The 15148-nt window shown below is 34.4% G+C and overlaps 2 protein-coding genes across 2 annotated transcripts; both read right to left on the reverse strand.

The window, feature by feature from the left end:
- Positions 1–10376: 10376 nt before the first annotated feature.
- Positions 10377–11180, reverse strand: LOC140972003 (F-box protein At5g07610-like). The gene has a single exon (XM_073434476.1). It carries the CDS (start codon positions 11178–11180, stop codon positions 10377–10379), a length of 804 nt encoding a protein of 267 aa, XP_073290577.1.
- Positions 11181–13395: 2215 nt separating this feature from the next.
- Positions 13396–14117, reverse strand: LOC140958060 (F-box protein At5g07610-like). Its single transcript, XM_073415476.1, has one exon. It carries the CDS (start codon positions 14088–14090, stop codon positions 13434–13436), a length of 657 nt encoding a protein of 218 aa, XP_073271577.1. The 5' UTR covers positions 14091–14117; the 3' UTR covers positions 13396–13433.
- Positions 14118–15148: the final 1031 nt, after the last annotated feature.

Here is a 15148-nt window from a genome sequence, read left to right on the forward strand (position 1 = left end):
AAAACTACCAGTACTATAATAGTAGACCTGTTCAAAAGAGATACAGACCAGAAACCAAGAATAGAAGGGAAGAACAACATTCTAAAATGCATTATGTTAAGAATACTAGACCTTCTGTTGCACACACAAAGGTGGATACCCGAAGTACAAAGTCACCAAGAATTGTACAGATGTGGGTTCCTAAGGGACTGATAAGGCTTGGACCCAAATAGACTGGGTACCATTTACTAAAACTTGTGCTTGCAGGAACAGAAGAAAGTCAAAATTAGCAACTCCATATGGTATCTGGACAGTGGATGCTCCAGACACATGACTGGACAAAAGAATCTATTATCAGAAGTGATAAGTTGTACTAGACCAAAGATAACTTTTGGGGACAACTCAAAAGGTAAAACCGTGGGTAAGAGTAAGATTACTCATGGTAACATTACTATAAATAATGTACTTTTGGTTGAAAACCTATGTTATAATCTGATCAGTATCAGTCAATTATGTGACAATGGATATTCAGTAGTTTTTCAGAAGCACTTATGCATAATTAAAGATGTGGATGGATATGCAATCTTAACCGGGAAAAGAGAAGGAAATACATACAGAGTTTCTTGGAATGTAGATCATATTAATGTTCCTACATGTTTAGTTGCATCTCTCAGTGATAAACATTGGTTATGGCACAAGAGATTGAATCACCTAAACTTTAAGTCAATCAATATTCTCAAAAAGCATAACATAGTAGACGGTTTGCCTGATATTAATTTCGTTAAAAATCACGTATGTTCTGCATGTCAACTTGGTAAACAGATAAGATCCAGCTTCAAGAACAAAGGTAGTAAATCAACTTCAAGATGTTTGAATTATTGCATATGGACTTATTTGGTCCAATCCCTATCATAAGTTTAGGGAGAATGAGATACACTCTTGTTATTATCGATGATTTTTCCAGATTTACTTGGGTTATATTTCTTGCTGGAAAAGACCAGACCAGTGGCCTTCTGATCAAACTTCTGAAGAAAATTCAAAATGAAAAATCAGTTTCTGTTATTAAAATCAGAAGTGATCAAGGTACTGAGTTTACTAACAAGGTACTTGAGTTATATTTGGATGAACAGGGCATTCATCATGAGTATTCAGCTGCAAGAACGCCTCAACAAAACGGAGTAGCTGAAAGGAGAAACAGAACTCTTAAAGAAGCCGCTAGAACAATTCTAGCAGATGCTAACATCTCTCAGCGCTTCTGGGCAGAAGCAATTAACACTGCATGCTATACACAAAACAGAACCATGATCAACAAGAGACATAATAAGACTCCTTATGAGATATGGAAAGGGAGTAAGCCTAATGTATCTTATTTTCATGTATTTGGTTGCAAATGTTTCGTGCATAATAACGGTAAAAACTATTTGACTGCATTCGATTTGAAATCAGATGCTGGACTGTTTCTTGGATATTCAGCAGTGAGCAAAGCCTTCAGAATCTTCAATAATAGAACTCTTAATGTTGAAGAATCCATTCATATTGTTTTCGATTAAGACAGCAATGCTCATGAAATTACTAACACTTCAAATCTGAGTAACAGGTTGGACAACATTCATCTAGAACTGGATAGTGAAGATGATACAGAACCACATGTCAACGATTCACAAAATCCAGAACCAGACATCCCTATAGTAGAACCAGCAATACAGATACAGGATGCACCAGAACCAGTAGTTGACACACCAGAATCTATTGACACCTCACTTGAGCTTGGTCCAAATCCATCAAACCAGGAAGAAATCCGTCTAAACCCTTTTATTTGGAGAAAATCACATCCTCCATCCTTGGTTATCGGAAATCCAGCAGCTCTTTTAAGTACAAGAAGACAAATGCTTAATGAATATATGCATGCTGCTTTTATTTCTCAGGTTGAACCAAAGAAGATTGAAGTAGCTCTTCTGGATCCTAGTTGGATTGAAGCAATGCAAGAAGAGCTGAATCAATTTAAAAGAAATGAAGTACGGTTGCTTGTACCTAGACCAACTCATCAAGCAGTCATTGGAACTCGGTGGGTATTCAGAAACAAGTTAAATGAAGAAGGAAATGTGGTTAGAAACAAAGCAAGACTAGTGGCTCAGGCTGTCAGGCAAGAAGAAGGAATATACTATGATGAGACCTTTGCACCAGTAGCAAGGCTTGAAGCCATCAGAATATTCTTAGCCTTTGCTGCTTTCAAAAATTTTAAAGTTTATCAGATGGATGTGAAGAGTGCCTTCCTAAATGGTTTACTGCAAGAAGAAGTTTATGTCAAACAACCTCCAGGTTTCATCGACCATTTTCCACCACATCATGTTTTCAAATTACACAAAGCTCTGTATGGTCTGAAACAGGCACCTAGAGCATGGTATGACACTCTATCACAATTCCTTGTTAATCATGATTTCACCATTGGCACAGTAGATAAGACTTTATTCACGTTTTTTAAGAATAAGCACATTTTGTTAGTACAAATTTATGTTGATGACATTATCTTTGGGTCAACTAACCCCAACCTATGTGAAAAGTTTGCTAAGATGATGTAGGATAAATTTGAGATGAGTTTGATGGGAGAATTAACATTCTTCCTAGGACTGCAAGTCAAGCAACTGGAAACATGAATCTTCATAAATCAGGCTAAGTATACGAAAGAATTACTGAAAAAGTATGGTATGGAAACATGCTCTGCTGCTTCCACTCCAATGAGCTCATCTACTAATCTTGACAAAGATGAAAATGGAAACTCAGTAGAGGTAACTCAGTATTGTGGTCTTATTGGCTCATTATTATATATCACAGCCAGCAGACCTGATATCATGTTTGCTGTTTGTATTTGTGCAAGATTTTAGACTAATCCTAAGCAATCTCATTTTATTGCTGCTAAGCGTATTCTAAAATACTTAAAGGGTACTCAGAATGTCAGCCTATGGTATCCCAAGGACTCATCATTCAATCTTATTGGATATTCAGATGCTGACTATGCAGGATGCAAACTGGATAGGAAAAGCACTAGTGGTTTTTGTCAATTTCTTGGTGACAGGTTGATCTCCTGGTTCAGTAAAAAGCAGACTTCCATAGCTACGTCTACTGCAGAAGCAGAGTATCTTGCTGCTGGAAGGTGCTGCTCTCAAATACTGTGGATACAGCAACAACTCAAAGATTATAGAGTTCAAGCCTCAGAATCACCCATCCTCTGTGACAATACCAGTGCCATTGCAATCACGCAAAATCTAGTATTTCATTCCAAAACGAAGCACATAGATATCAGACATCATTTTATCAGAGATCATGTATAGAAGAAGGATATTCGACTGGAATATGTTCCGACTGATCAACAAGCAGCAGATATCTTTACAAAACCTCTGCCTGAGAATAAGTTTTCTTACTTTCGAAATGTACTTGGTTTAATTGATTTAACTTAATTGTTATTTGTCAAAATTTAACAGTAGAATATTTGCAGAAGAATAAGAAGACAAAATTACATCTACTAAAATTTTATTGAGGAAATAATCTATGCCATATTACAGCAGCCAATTCAGAACCTACAAATTCCTGCCACTCAACTATCCAATTATTCAGTTCATGGATTCTTAAACTAGTGAAGGATTCAGCAGAAGAGATCTTCTCTAGCTGATGCCACTCCTTCCACAGCATCGCATGCAGAAGAACTTGATCAGTTGCTAGCTCTGTAACATGATTGACATCAAATTGTTGTTTGTATCTTCTCGCTACTGCTCTTTGTGAACGAGTAAATTCCCAACCATTTTGATAAGAATTCTGAAGATCTTGAATCTTGAACCATGAAGACATGACTTTTACCAAGACATATTCTTCAATAGTCTTCTTCAAGTCTTCCAGATAAGGAAACACTTCATCTGTGACAATGACATGCGTACTGCTACAAACATCAGAATTGCTTGAACTAGACATATCGAACTGATATTACCTAACATTCTTGTTGTATTACTTATAGACAGGTGACATTTAATGATTGAAGAAGTTGAAGAGTCTCAAGTCATATGAAACGTCTCTTGATTCATCCGATTTACCCAGACTAAGTTTTTCTTATCCCTTGTTTTATAACCTTCAATGAAAGCAGTAGATAAACGAAAATATGACAAAATGAAATTCTTACAAAACCAGATACATTACATTGCGTTTATCTACTACATTTGTTGATATCAGCAGTTTGAGGTACTTCAGTAGCACTGAGTACTTCAACAGGAATCTAACTAAAACTGCTGGAATCCCCTCCTTTTGCATGGTCATGATTTGTGAATGGGGTAATTCCACAGTTTAAACCTAATAATTTAGAACAATCTAACTAATTGTTCAGATTATATGCCAAGGAATTTCTTCCAAGTCTTCATATCTTGAAAAAGAATATCTTCAAACTTCTGCTTACGAGAGGCTGGAAGTTGTCCTTGGAGTTCCTCTGCAGATTCAGACTCAGGAGAAGTCTCCGAGAAGTCACTTGAACTACTCATTTGTTTAGATTTGATAAAAGCATGATTGACTCAGTTTGTAAAATTGCAGGTATTTATAGAAGCTGAAGCGACGGCTCACTGTCTGCACGGATACCAAGAATCATTTATTATTCTTTTAGACTTCGTATCTTCGCATTTATTGCATAGATTCATGGGGAACAGTAATATTTCATATTTTCGTGATAAAAAGCAGAAGAGAGTTTTGTCTGTTCGATAAGACAAAGTATCTACTGGATTTTGTCAAGAATGCTGACAATACTTCAGCACCTTATAAATTCCAGTAGATATTATCATAATACGACAAATCCTCTTCTGATTATTTTCAGTAACTCATTAGACAGCCCGCTCTTTTTCATTTTTGAAAAATAACTTTTCTGACACTCTGCATAACCTTTCAAATATTCAACCGTAAACATACTGACATGTGTCCTTGTGTTTACATTGACGGCTGTACATTTTGAATATTAACCGCCTCTTATTTCTTTTCGCCTTTACGATTCCAGACTTTCTTGCTGCTGCTTTCTCTCGTCTAACATAATCTTCAATGAAATTATCTCAGAAAAATGGCTGGAACTTACACTCTCAACGCTTATCAAGTTAATTTTTCATCGATACTTACTATTAAAGATGAAGGACTTGTACAAATGTTTAAGGCTGTTGAAAAATCAGGCCTTTGAAAATTCTTGGAAGCACTTGCCATCATCTATAAGACAGCACTTCTGGAATTCTTCGCCAAAGCAACTGTTCAAGATGGACAGATCATTCATTCTCAAGGAGTTGCATCTATTGCTATTGATGCTCCATTACTTGGATCAACCTTCTTTCTTCCACTCTCAAGCACCTCTGACCTATTAGGTATCTCAAAGGAAGAAATGTCTGTTGCTCTTACTTCTTTCTCTGCTTCTGGAGAGGAACTCTCTCCCTCATGTTTCAAGAAGCTTCTGAAGATGGAATACCAAGTGCTTGCTGACATTGTGGCAAAGACACTTCTTGTCAAAGCTGGTACTTTTGATCGATTGACAAAGGAAAACGTTCAGGTGATGGTGGCGATCACCTCGAATATTAAAGTGGATTGGAGTTGCTTTCTATTCAAAATTATGAGAGAAATGGTTTCACGAAAGAGCACTGGTTTTGCTGTTCAAATCAGTCAGATGCTGAAGGATGCTGGTTTTCCATTCACTACTGATCAAGATGCTTCTTCTGTAACTATGGTCGATGCTGATATTGTGCTTGCTTTGCGGCCTAAACCAACTGTGGCCGATTTTGTTTCCATGAAAATGGAAATTGGGGATACTCTAGCCGAGGGTCATGCTCCCCAAAAGAAAATCTAAAGGAAGAGAGTAATTGTTTTGACTAATTCGGATAAAACTGTATCTGAAGAATCAGCGGCTCCTACTCAAGCATCTCTTCCAGTAGCAACACCCAGCAAAAAGAAGTCGAGAACCACCATCCGTATCAAGAAAAATGTGGCCATTGCTGATCTGGATACTGTTCCATTGAGACAAGTATTTCCAGAAGCCACTCAAACCAAAACCAAGTCTGTTTCGGAACCAGTAGAAACTCCCTCCCAACCAGCAGTTACTTCTACTGTTTCACAACCAACTTCTACCTCCTCTTTCATCAAACCAACGGTCATCACTACTCCACCAACATCAACATCAGAACCTATTGTTAGATCTATTACTGGAGTTGTGATTCGAGAGTCATTGGCAGGATCATCAACTACTCGAACCTCACTGCCTATTCCTACAAGCAAAGGAAAGGAAAAGATGTCTGATGAACATCAAATTCAACGCTCCAAAACCTCAGTGCAAACTGGTATTGAACTTCATCTTCACGAGATTGAAAAATATGCCAGGGAAGACATGTTGTTCTTTGATGAATGGCTAAAGATGAGAGCATTTCACCCTTTCACTCACTTACGCACTGCAGGAGTATTTGCTTAGATCGTGAAGCATGAAAAAAGAGTTTTTGCTATTGCAAAAACCAAAAATTTTATTGAAGCCATGAATCGGAGAAATTATATCCTTGATCAACTGAAACAAAAGGCGATGGACTCTGTGTTGACATCTTTAAAGTCAAATTTTGATCCAATGAGTCCTACTGCTCCTCATGATCAAGATATCATTCAGCTTATGACTGATCAGCTGCAGACTTTGGCTGAGCTAATTCGAGCTCAAGAACAGGTTTTTACTAAGCCTCTGCCTTACAGGTTAGGCATGGTACCCGAACTTCTACAGACACAGACAGTTGAGGAAAGGATCACAGTTGCTTCCGGAGCCTTGGTCTCTAGTACTCCTGCATCACCGGACCTGCCTGCTTNTTCCTTCCGGAGCCAAGGTCTCTAGTACTCCTGCATCACCAGACCTGCCTGCTCAATCATCATCCTTGATCTCTGTTAGAGAATTAGCTTCAGTGGATGAAGTAATTCAGTCTCTTGTTCTTACAACGGCTGCTGCACCTCCACTAACTCAAGCTAATGAAGTGGTATTATCCGAAGCTCAAATTGAACCTCAGCATGTGGAAACATCAGATGACAATCCTTTACCACATCTTGAGAACTTTTCTGCTGAATATCAAGCAGAAATAAAAGATCTACTGCATATGCCATCTGACTCTATCCCTTCAAAGCAACCACCGGAGACCATTGAAACTACTCATCAAGATGATAGTACGGCGCCTGAACCTAAGGTTGAAGAAACTTCTGTTGCTCCATTTGTTGATGAGGAAACTCATGTAGCACCTCCTGTATCTGCCGCTCTAGACTTGAGCCTTGTTGAACCTGGCACCTCTGCTGGTTCCAAGAATGTGATTCCTCCCATTGCTCCAACAGAACTAGAACATTCTACTGCATTGGTCTTATCCATTTCTGACTCAGCTGCTGCTCGTACCGCTGAACTCAAGCAGCGTATGCTCCCCAGAACTCCATCTCCAGAACCAGAACGGTTTGATATTGAATTTGAGATTGATACTTTGCAAAAGGATCTCCACAATCTCTCTGAAATAGTAAAGGAGCTATCTCGTGAACATGTTGGAGAAGTCAGTGGTTCTAAGTTCTTTCGAGACCGCATATCTAAGGAACTGACTATTACGGCAGAATCTGTGAGAAAAATGTATGCTGAGACCATTGCCTTTCAACAAAATGTTTCCAGAAGCCAAGGCATCATCGTACTCGGTCAAACTGACATACTCAAATGACTCACCGACCATGATGAGGTTATTCGTTCAGTCTCCACCACCTTGGAATCTATGGATGCCAAGATTGAGTCCCAGTCTCAATCTCTCAATGCTCTCAATGAACGATTATCTAATCAGTCAACATATCTGGAAATGCTCAACAATGGTATTCTAACTCTTTCTAGCCGTATGGATGGTTTGCTGTCTCGAGTACTGGCCATTGATGCCAAACAGGGGGAAGAAGAACCAGAAGAAAGAACAACTGGAGATATAGCAGAATCTTCTGCCAGAAGATATCAAGATGTTGAAGAAACCATTTACAGGGACATTGGCACCGATTATTAAAACTTTCGTTAATTATCTTAATATAACTATGTTTTAACTTGCCATTATTTTTCTACTAATATTCAGGTTTTGGCATCACCACAAGGGGGGAAATTGTTAGACATAACTTAATTGTGGCGATAGGCAATGAGATTTAAAATCAGCAGATCTTTAGGCAATATAAAAGCAGTAGTCTTCAGCTAACGGAAAACAGAAGCAGAACTTAAAGTTCTAAGATAACCAGAAGCAGAACTTAAAGTTCTAAGATAACCAGAAGCAGAACTTAGAATTTTAGGAAAACAGAAGCAGAATTCAGTCCAAACCAAAGTAACTTAACGGCTTTCGCATAAACAGAACTAGCTTTGAATGTTACCGTTACTTTATCAAGTACTAGCATTAATTGCACCATTAATGCTGTATGGAGCTATTTATTACGTTTTACCAATTTTGGTATAAAACAAGACTGATTGTTTTGAAGCTTTTCTGCAGGACTTATTTCATGTATTAAAGCTGAATATATCAGAAGTCAAAGAAGCCGTTTTTTTTATAGACGTTGGGATCAAAACTTCTATAAATATGCAAGAACAACGTTGATAAAGATATATACTGATTGCAATACTCACAACGTTGATTTGAGCACAAAAACTCTCTTATCTCACAAAAAGCTTGACATACAGAAAAGTAGCACACGCTTCATAGCATATATCTGATCAGTTGAAGATCATCTTGTGCTGCTATTTCTCATACGCCTCATAAACAGTTCACACTATTCATATCTTGTTGAGAAGAGTTTGTAATCTGGAAAAGAGTCTTTTTCAGAACCTTGATTATATATTATCGTGTTGATACACTAAGAGTTTCAGTAGGCAGAGGGTAAGTCCTGCTGAAGTGGGTGTGTACGAGTGTGTACTGTAAAATCCAAAGTCTTTTAGTGATACCTTCCGGAAACAGAAGAAGGGGAGACGTAGAAGATTTTATCTTCGAACTTCCATAAACAACTACTGTCTACTGCCTACTGTTTTTATCATTTCAATTACCGAACCATCAGATCGTTTCCGCACTATTCTGTGATTTGTTGGTTGCACACTTGAACAAGTTTAGCTACAATCTCTAACAAGATTTTAACAACTTCAAAAGAAGAAATCACAAAAGAAAAGAATTTATTCACCCCCCTATAAACTCTACATCGATCCCCAACAGATTTGATTTAATTAATCTCCACAAAACTTAATGAATTTCCCAAATTAAATTTGTATAACCTAATTTTACTTTTTAGTTTATTTTTCAAATTTTACAAAAACATTAAATTTTTATTGCTTAAATTAAATTTTTAGTCTAATTTCCAAATTTTACAACGGGTTTCCAAATATAAATACAAACGTAGGTACTTTGTTTAATACTTTGAGAAATTTAATTCATAGTAAATTAAAACTATTTTTATATTTTAAAAAATACATAAATTATTTTTCTAAAAGATTATTTTATCAAAATTTAGTAACTTTATTTCCAACTAATTTAAATTTTTATCAAATAAAAAAGTAAATTCGAAATCGGTAGATTTAGAAAATCCAAATCCAAATCGACTTTAACTGTGTAATTGATTAACTTAGAAAGTAATATTTTAAATTAAAAATAATCATCCCCTCTGAAAAGCACGAATACTTTTATAATCAGCCAGCCAACCAGCCAAGTACCAAACTAACTCCTATTAACTATTAATATAGTATCGGCCTCAAAGTATATTTTAGCATAAATCAGATAAAATCGTGATATTTAGTTATTTTGATGATACATAAGATATAATATCGTACATTAATTAAGATATAATATATTATTCGAATTATTTTTGGGTAATTATAAAAATTGAATTAAAAAGAGTATTGTAGTGAGGAATATAATAAAATATATTTATCAATGAAAAATATATATTAAAAATCTTATATATGTTTGGTTGATTTAAGGTTTAGAGTTTTCTTTAGAAAGAAAAATAAAAAAAAAGTTGCCATATTTTCTTACAATGTAGAAATATAATAATCTCCAATTATTGAAATTGGACGAAAAACTAACGTGATCTACCGATAGTTCAATACTTAATTACGGGATCAATTGTGAAATTATTATGTTTTTTTAGTTATAAATACTTTACAGCTTGTATTAAAAATAAAAATAATAATTTATGGAAGGACAAAATTAAGATAATAATTGGTTTTATTAGTATTTTCCAACCCTTAGACTAAAGAATTCTTGGTGTGAAATAAAATGTATAGGGATTGGAATATCAAATCGAAGGATATTGATACCCTTCCAAGTCCATCCAAACATGGCTTAAGATTAAAAACATTTAAAATAAAATCAAAATTTGAGTCTAGGTGGACATCAAAGGGGAGCCAAAGTCTCAACCAGCTGGAACACATGGTTCCGATCAAACTGAAGCCTACAATATCTACCAAATCCTTGCATTTTCAAGTCGAATATGAGCCCAAATTCACCGTCCGAGAGCCTATAAAACACAATCTTATGATGAAATTGAAGCAAGACAACCGAATCTTCTTCCTTTTCTCCTCTAACAATACCTAAAACATTAAATTCTGCACCATTCATCTCTGGAAAAACAGTTGAAATCGGACTCAAATCAGCGCGAAATGTCTGAACCCAACAAGAATTATCCTCTGCCAACTCAAATACCAACACAGATTTTGTCTTAACTTGTAAATACAAAGAAACACAATGAATGTGTCCATTGGATTCAAGTACGTAGTTCTTGTGACTTTCCCCCATTTTCCTTCGGGGAAATATGATTGTTGGAAGGTCTGCTACAAATCCCTTTCCAAGATCCAAGAAACGAGATCTCGCGCGAGGCTTGATCCAATAAATCCCATTGTTCAAGTATATCCCATTGCAGAATTGAGTGTTGGGTAAATCTGAAAATGGGAGGCCCAAACTGGACCATGCATGATCTTTGGAATCATAAACTTTGATGATGTATTCCATGAGTGAATCTTCCTTATCTTTCACACAAACAACTCTATAATTTGGTGATTTTAGAGGATCGAAAGCCAGACAGAGTCCTGAAAGCATTTCTTTCTTCTTGTTCTTGAAAATCAATTTTCTAATATTTTTACTTGTGGGATTGCAGACGTAGTACTTCTTCCATCCGAAGGGAGAATTTCTGCACTCCATCAATAACAACCCATTACAAGATTGCAATATCTTGGAATAGGAAAACCCGATACGGAAGGGGCGGAAGGTTTTATCCATGTGATTGAAGTAAAAAAACGCCGGTAAGTTCGCCTGAAGGATGAACGAAGGCTGCTTATGGGCACGGAAGCGGAGGGTGTGGAGATAAGAGAACCGCTCGTCGGAGAGGAGAGATCTCTAGTGTTTGCTCACCAATTGGAATCTGATCAAGGGTCTTGCTGGGAGGAACAAGAAAATTAATGTCAGTAAATCGACGATCCTGCCGACTATCTCCGCGGAATCAGACGGCGACGAGGGCCTTTTGGCATCCATGAAACCTAAAGTAGTTGAAATGCGTGTGTTATATATAATGGTAAAAGAACAAATCTTTTCTGAAAAAGCAACGGGGCAAATTGAAATTATGACAAAAAAAACTTTTTTTAAATTTAAAATTGAGTTCTTTTACAATTTAGTGCTTTTAGAAATAGGCAAACTTGAGATTTTTTTTAAAAAAAGAAAATTTGTACTATTTGTTAAGGATTTTTTTATCTACTTTTTTAAAACATAAGAGTTTTAGAAAAAAGATATTTTTTTTTTGATTTGTACTATAAGATGTTATTCGTACAATTATTATTTTTTAGGATTTTGATGTATTTGATTTAATTAATCTCCACAAAACTTAAGGAATTTCCCAAATTAAATTTGTATAACCTAATTTTAATTTTTAGTTTATTTTTCAAATTTTACAAAAGCATTAAATTTTATTGCTTAAATTAAATTTTTAGTCTAATTTCCAAATTTACAACGGGTTTCCAAATATTAATACATATGTAGGTACTTTGTTTAATACTTTGAGAAATTTAATTCACAGTCAATTAAAACTATTTTTATATTTTTAAAAATATATAAATTATTTTTCTAAAAGATTATTTTATCAAAATTTAGTAACTTTATTTCAAACTAATTTAAATTTTTATCAAATACAAAAGTAAATTCAAAATCTTTAGATTTAAAAAATTCAAATCGACTTTAACTGTGAAATTGATTAACTTAGAAAGTAATATTTTAAATTAAAAATAATTATCCCCTTTGAAAGCACGAATACTTTTATAATCAGCCAGCCAAGTACCAAACTAACTCCTATTAACCCTATTAATATAGTATCGACCTCAAAGTATATTTTAGCGTAAATCAGATAAAATCACGAAATTTAGTTATTTTGATGATACATAAGATATAATATAGTGCATTAATTAAAAGATAATATATTAGTCGAATAATTTTTGGGTAATTATAAAAATTGAATTAAAAAGAGTATTGTAGTGAAGAATATAATAAAATATATTTATTTATGAAAAATATATATTAAAAATATGATATATGTTTGGTTGATTTAAGGTTTAGAGTTTTCTTCTCAAAGAAAAATAAAAAAGTTGTCATATTTTCTTACAACGTAGAAATATAATAATCTCCAATCATTGAAATTGGACGACAAACTAACGTGATATACCAGTAGTCCAATACTTAACTACAGGATCAATTGTGAAATTATTATCTTTTTTTAGTTATAAATACTTTAGAGCTTGTAAGAAAAATAAAAATAAAAATAATAACTTATGGAAAGATAAAATTAAGATAATAATTGGTTTTAGGTGTATTTTTTCCAACACACCTTAGACAAAAGAAATCTTAGCATGAAATAAGATGAATAGGGATATGGTATCAAATCGAAGGATATTAAATCCCCTCCAAGTCCATCCAACCACGCCTTAAGATTAAAAACATTTAAAATAAAACAAAAATTTGAGTTTCCGTGGACATCAAACGGGAGCCAAAGTCTGAACCAGCCGTAACACATGGTTCCGATCAAACTTAAGCCTACAATCTCTACCAAATCCTTGCATTTTCAAGTCGAAGAATAGCCCAAATTCACCGTCCCAGAGCCTATAGAACATAATCTTATGATGAAAATGAAGCACGACAACGGAATCCTCTTCCTTTTCTCCTCTAACAATACCCAAAATATTAACTTTTGCACCATTCATCTCCCGAAAAACAGCTGAAATAGGACTCAAATCAGCGCGAAATGTCTGAACCCAACCAGAATTATCCTCTGACAATTCAAATACCAACACGGATTTCTTCTTAACTTGTAAAGACAAAGAAATAAAATGAATGTGTCCATTGGATTCAAGTACGTAGTTCTTGTGACTTCCTCCATTTTCCTTCGGGGAAGCCTGATTATTGGAACGTCTGCTACAGATCCCTTTTCAAGATCCAAGAAACGTGATCTTGCGCGCGTGGCTTGATCCAGTAAATCCCATTGTTCAAGTATATCCCATTGCGGAATTGAGTGTTGGGTAAATCTGAAAATAGGGGGTCCAAGCTGGACCATGCATGATCTTTGGAGTCATAAACTTCGATTATGTATTCAAAGAGTGAATCTTCCTTACCTTTCACACAAACAACCTTATAATTTGGTGATTTTAGAGGATCGAAAGCCAGACTGAGTCCTGAAATTAGTTCTTTCTTCTTGTTCTCGAAAATCAAATTTCTAATATTTTTACTTGTGGGATTGCAGAGGTAGTACTTCTTCCATCCGAAGGGAGAATTTCTGCACTCCATCAATAACAACCCATTACAAGATTGCAATATCTTGGAATAGGAAAACCCGATACGGAAGAGGCGGAAGGTTTTATCCATGTGATTGAAGTAAAAAAACGCCGGTAAGTTCGCTTGAAGGATGAACGAAGGCTGCTTATGGGCACGAAAACGGAGGGTGTGGAGATAAAAGAACCGCTCGTCGGAGATGAGAGATCTCCAGTGTTTGCTCACCAATTGGAATCTGATCAAGGGTCTTGCTGGGAGGAAAAAGAAAATTAATGTCAGTAAATCGTCGATCCTGCCGACCATCTCCGCCGAATCAGACGGCGACGAGGGCCTTTTGGCATCCATGAAACCTAAAGTAGTTGAAATGCGTGTGTTATATATAATGGTAAAAGAACAAATCTTTTCTGAAAAAGCAACGGGGAAAATTGAAATTATGACAAAAAAAAATTTTTTTTAAATGTAAAATTGAGTTCTTTTACAATTTAGTGCTTTTAGAAATAGGCAAACTTAGATTTTTTTTTAAAAAAAAGAAAATTTGTACTATTTGTTAAGGATTTTTTTATCTACTTTTTTAAAACATAAGAGTTTTAGAAAAAATATTTTTTTTTTTGGATTTGTACTATAAGATGTTATTCGTACAATTATTATTTTTTTAGGATTTGGAAGGATTTGATTTAATTAATCTCCACAAAACTTAAGGAATTTCCCAAATTAAATTTGTATAACCTAATTTTAATTTTTAGTTTATTTTTCAAATTTTACAAAAGCATTAAATTTTATTGCTTAAATTAATTTTTTAGCCTAATTTCCAAATTTACAACGGGTTTCCAAATATTAATACATATGTAGGTACTTTGTTTAATACTTTGAGAAATTTAATTCACAGTCAATTAAAACTATTTTTATATTTTTAAAAATATATAAATTATTTTTCTAAAAGCTTATTTTATCAAAATTTAGTAACTTTATTTCAAACTAATTTAAATTTTTATCAAATACAAAAGTAAATTCAAAATCTTTAGATTTAAAAAATCCAAATCGACTTTAACTGTGAAATTGATTAACTTAGAAAGTAATATTTTAAATTAAAAATAATTATCCTCTTTGAAAGCACATCAGATAAAATCACGAAATTTAGTTATTTTGATGATACATAAGATATAATATAGTGCATTAATTAAAAGATAATATATTAGTCGAATAATTTTTGGGTAATTATAAAAATTGAATTAAAAAGAGTATTGTGGCGAAGAATATAATAAAATATATTTATTTATGAAAAATATATATTAAAAATATGATATATGTTTGGTTGATTTAAGATTTAGAGTTTTCTTCTAAAAGAAAAATAAAAAAGTTGC

The sequence above is a fragment of the Primulina huaijiensis genome, chromosome 1 (assembly GCF_012295235.1).
Source record: "Primulina huaijiensis isolate GDHJ02 chromosome 1, ASM1229523v2, whole genome shotgun sequence".
NCBI lineage: Eukaryota > Viridiplantae > Streptophyta > Magnoliopsida > Lamiales > Gesneriaceae > Primulina > Primulina huaijiensis.

What these genes read in the sequence shown, in the direction of transcription:
- LOC140958060 (XM_073415476.1), bottom strand. Translation starts at nt 14,090, where the DNA reads ATGGTCGGCAGGATCGACGATTTACTGACATTAATTTTCTTTTTCCTC.
- LOC140972003 (XM_073434476.1), bottom strand. Translation starts at nt 11,180, where the DNA reads ATGGAGTGCAGAAATTCTCCCTTCGGATGGAAGAAGTACTACGTCTGC.